Below are 3222 nucleotides of genomic sequence, written 5' to 3' on the forward strand. Positions count from 1 at the left end.
AAGACGCACCTAGCTCGAACTTGAAGGATATCATAAGTTGGGTCAAGTAAGCTTTAACGACAACATCATCGTCGTTGTTGTTTGGAGGGGGTGGGGTGACTCTAGTAGAGTAGGCTAAGAGTGAAAGTTTCATAAATAGGTTTGGGTTTGGGGTGAGTGATGGGGTTGAGGTTAGGGTTAGAGTTGGGTATGGGTATGGGTATGGCTTGGTGTTGGTTATAATGGCAAAGGAGACACTTCTCACAGAGAAGTGAGAAAAACGAGAGAGGCGAAGTGCTATTGCCATTTATAAACGAAATGAAGAAGATGATAGTAGAAATTAGAAAATAATATATCTTGGGTTTCAGACCCTATTCCATTTTATATGAAAGTTAGGGTTTGAGGGTAAAAAAGTCATTTTGTCTCTCCATGTTTATTTGAAAAGAACACTACACCAAAAAAACTCTATTATATCAAGTGTTAATACAACAAAATATGTATAGTAAAATTAGACAAAATATCGCATCTATAAGTTAAAATTGTTGCAATGGTAACTTAAAAGTGTTAAATTATTGCATCAACAATAATAAGTTGCAATAACTTATAATTGTAGGTTGCAATAGAAGCTTTAATATGTTAGGAAAAATTGTTGCAATAACTTAAAATGAAGAAATCATTACAATAAATTGATACCAATTATTTAACGAAAATTTCGAACTAATAGTTTATTGCAACGAAATTATCAGTGCAATAATTTGATATTAATTCTTTCATAATCTATTACAATGACAAACACGAAACGGCAACAAATATATCATTGTAGTAACCTGGTATCAATTATTTCATAATCTGTCGTAATGACAAAATGAAGTAATATCTATTATAATGAATATATCATTGCAATAATTTAATCCAATTGATTTTGGTCAATTATTTGCAATCTATTGCAATAAATTTCATGAAGTAAAGTAATTTGCCAACGAAGTGGAGCTGAAAGATGATCTATCTCCCATGAGTTTATCTTGTTCTTGATCATTTAACTTGATTGTAGTGGAGATGAAAGATGTGCTATCTTCCTTTAACACAATTACATCCTTGGAAGAAATCTGTTATATTTTAACATTTTATTTTTTATACAACTATATACAGCAACCACAAGTGCCTTACATTGCCTCACTCAATCACATGCATGGCACGTGCAACACAATCCAACAAACAATCAAACATGTTTGATAGATTATTGATTTGGACATCCCATTATTTTATTGTATCTAAGTCTCTCTTCCATAGCATTGTATATCACAAAACTACCCTTCTACCAAAGATTAAGAGTACCAACTTTTGAATTTTCTTAAATAAATTATTAGCCTGCCCAAATAAAAAAAAAGTTCAAGTTATTTTGAGAACTCACTTGTACTCACAGACCATGAGCAACCCTCCATCTTTGCAAATGAAGCAGTAATCTTCTGCAATCTCTTCCTCCTTTCTTCTATTCTTTCTTGCCACGCTTTTTGAACCAAACGCTCTCTAACTTCCAAAATTAATCCCAAGGCAACCCAAATCCTTAAAACTCAAAAGCAGAGAAACCCTGCTCAACAAAAATAAAATATCAAATATACATACACCATCTTTGAAACCTTTCACTCTTTCTACTACGATCAAGAACAAGATAAACTTCTAGAAGATATATCATCTTTCAGCTCCACTTCGTTGGTGAATTACTTTACTTCACGAAACATATTGCAATAGATTGTAAATAGTTGACCAAAATAAGTCGGATTAAATTATTGCAATGATATATTCATTGTAATGGATAATTACTTAGTTTTGCATTGTGATAGATTATGAAATGAACAAAGTTTAGTTACAAAATTGTTTGTAGCCAAAGGCTACAACCTTACTGAATAAAATAAAAATTACTACATATTTTGAAAATCGAACCATTGAATTGCATGTTTTTTACGCTCTTAATACACGTGTCAAATTTTGTGTTAATCGGATATTATTTACTATATGATTTATAAGTTTATATTTTATGCATAATTTTAAATGACGAAAATTGCAATTTAAACAATTTATTGATGGTATAGCTATGAACCCTTGTTTGCACAAGCACGAAAATGAGCGTCGTCTATATTAATACCAGACAGGTCCAAATCAGGAAAAGCTGACGCCACCTGTTTAAGACAATCGTCGAATCCCGTGCCATAATAGCTGCCACAGGAATCGATGAAAGCATCTGACGCCTTGAATTTTTCAACAGCCTCAGCCCCTACCGTCTCCAACTGACCATGAAGAGCCGTCAGCTTTTCCTCTATTTCGAGCCGCTGACGCTTCGCCTCTTCCAACTCCGCCCTCACGTCCTTCAGCTCAACGTTAAGTGTGCGCACCGCCTCTTTATACTGAGCCTGTTGGTTTCGCATAGTGGCGTTGTGACTGTTAACCCGAGTGACGACCCCCTCCTTGGCCACGCACCGATCCTGCAGCGCCTTCACACGAACCAAAGCCTAAAAAGTGACATAACCGTCAGTTAGTAAAAGAGAAAAAGTTGGGCGGCAGTTAAAGAGAGAAGTAAAACTGACGGCTTACCCGAGAAAGGTCGAACAAGGCTGACGACCCCAGTTCCTCCGTCCCTAGCTGATCACAAGGATCCATGTCCGTCGGCTTTATGAGTGCTTGGATGGCCTCGACGGCAAAGTCCTTGTGCATCAGCAGGCTCTGAGGTCCCTGCAGGACGGGACCAGAAGAGGTCATGACGCCCTTCCCAGCTCCATGACCCGACGTAAGGGGCGACTTCACAGGAGTGACGGTTTGTTTCTTCGGCGGACGGATGACCACTCCGTCAGTCTTCCTCTTCTGGGAGCCCTTAGCAACGGTCCTGGGGCAGATGTAGACGTCGCCTCACCCTTAGCTTTCTTCTCCTCCCGCTGACGGCAGCAGCGGCCTTAATTCGTTCCTTAGCAGCATCCATTTCTGCAAAAGGCAAACAAAAGCAAACATAAGGAAAAGCCGACGACTAAAAGTTTAAAAGTTGACGGATAGGTAGACTCACGGTGACGAGCAAAATCTTCCAACCTACGAGCTTCGGGCGTTGGTTCGGGACCCCCACAGTATGTGTAAAGAGTATCAAGGGTGATTAAGTCCCGGCACGATCGCTCTCCTATGGTATCTCCAAAAGCCGACGGATGAAGTCTTCTTGCTCGTCAGTTATTGATGGACGAGCGAAAGCTGAAAAAAAAAAAA

At 38.3% G+C, this 3222-nt stretch overlaps 1 protein-coding gene across 1 annotated transcript; it reads right to left on the bottom strand.

Moving 5' to 3' along the window:
• Window positions 1–2069: 2069 nt before the first annotated feature.
• On the bottom strand, window positions 2070–2850 carry LOC136066224 (uncharacterized). Its single transcript, XM_065770190.1, has 2 exons — window positions 2569–2850; window positions 2070–2486 (listed from the first exon to the last, which is right to left on the bottom strand). Exons 1-2 carry the CDS (start codon window positions 2731–2733, stop codon window positions 2070–2072), a joined length of 582 nt encoding a protein of 193 aa, XP_065626262.1. The 5' UTR covers window positions 2734–2850.
• Between the last annotated feature and the right edge of the window lie 372 nt (window positions 2851–3222).

Source organism: Quercus suber, unplaced genomic scaffold, assembly GCF_002906115.3.
Source record: "Quercus suber isolate HL8 unplaced genomic scaffold, Cork oak 2.0 scaffold_123A, whole genome shotgun sequence".
In the NCBI taxonomy this organism is placed as follows: domain Eukaryota; kingdom Viridiplantae; phylum Streptophyta; class Magnoliopsida; order Fagales; family Fagaceae; genus Quercus; species Quercus suber.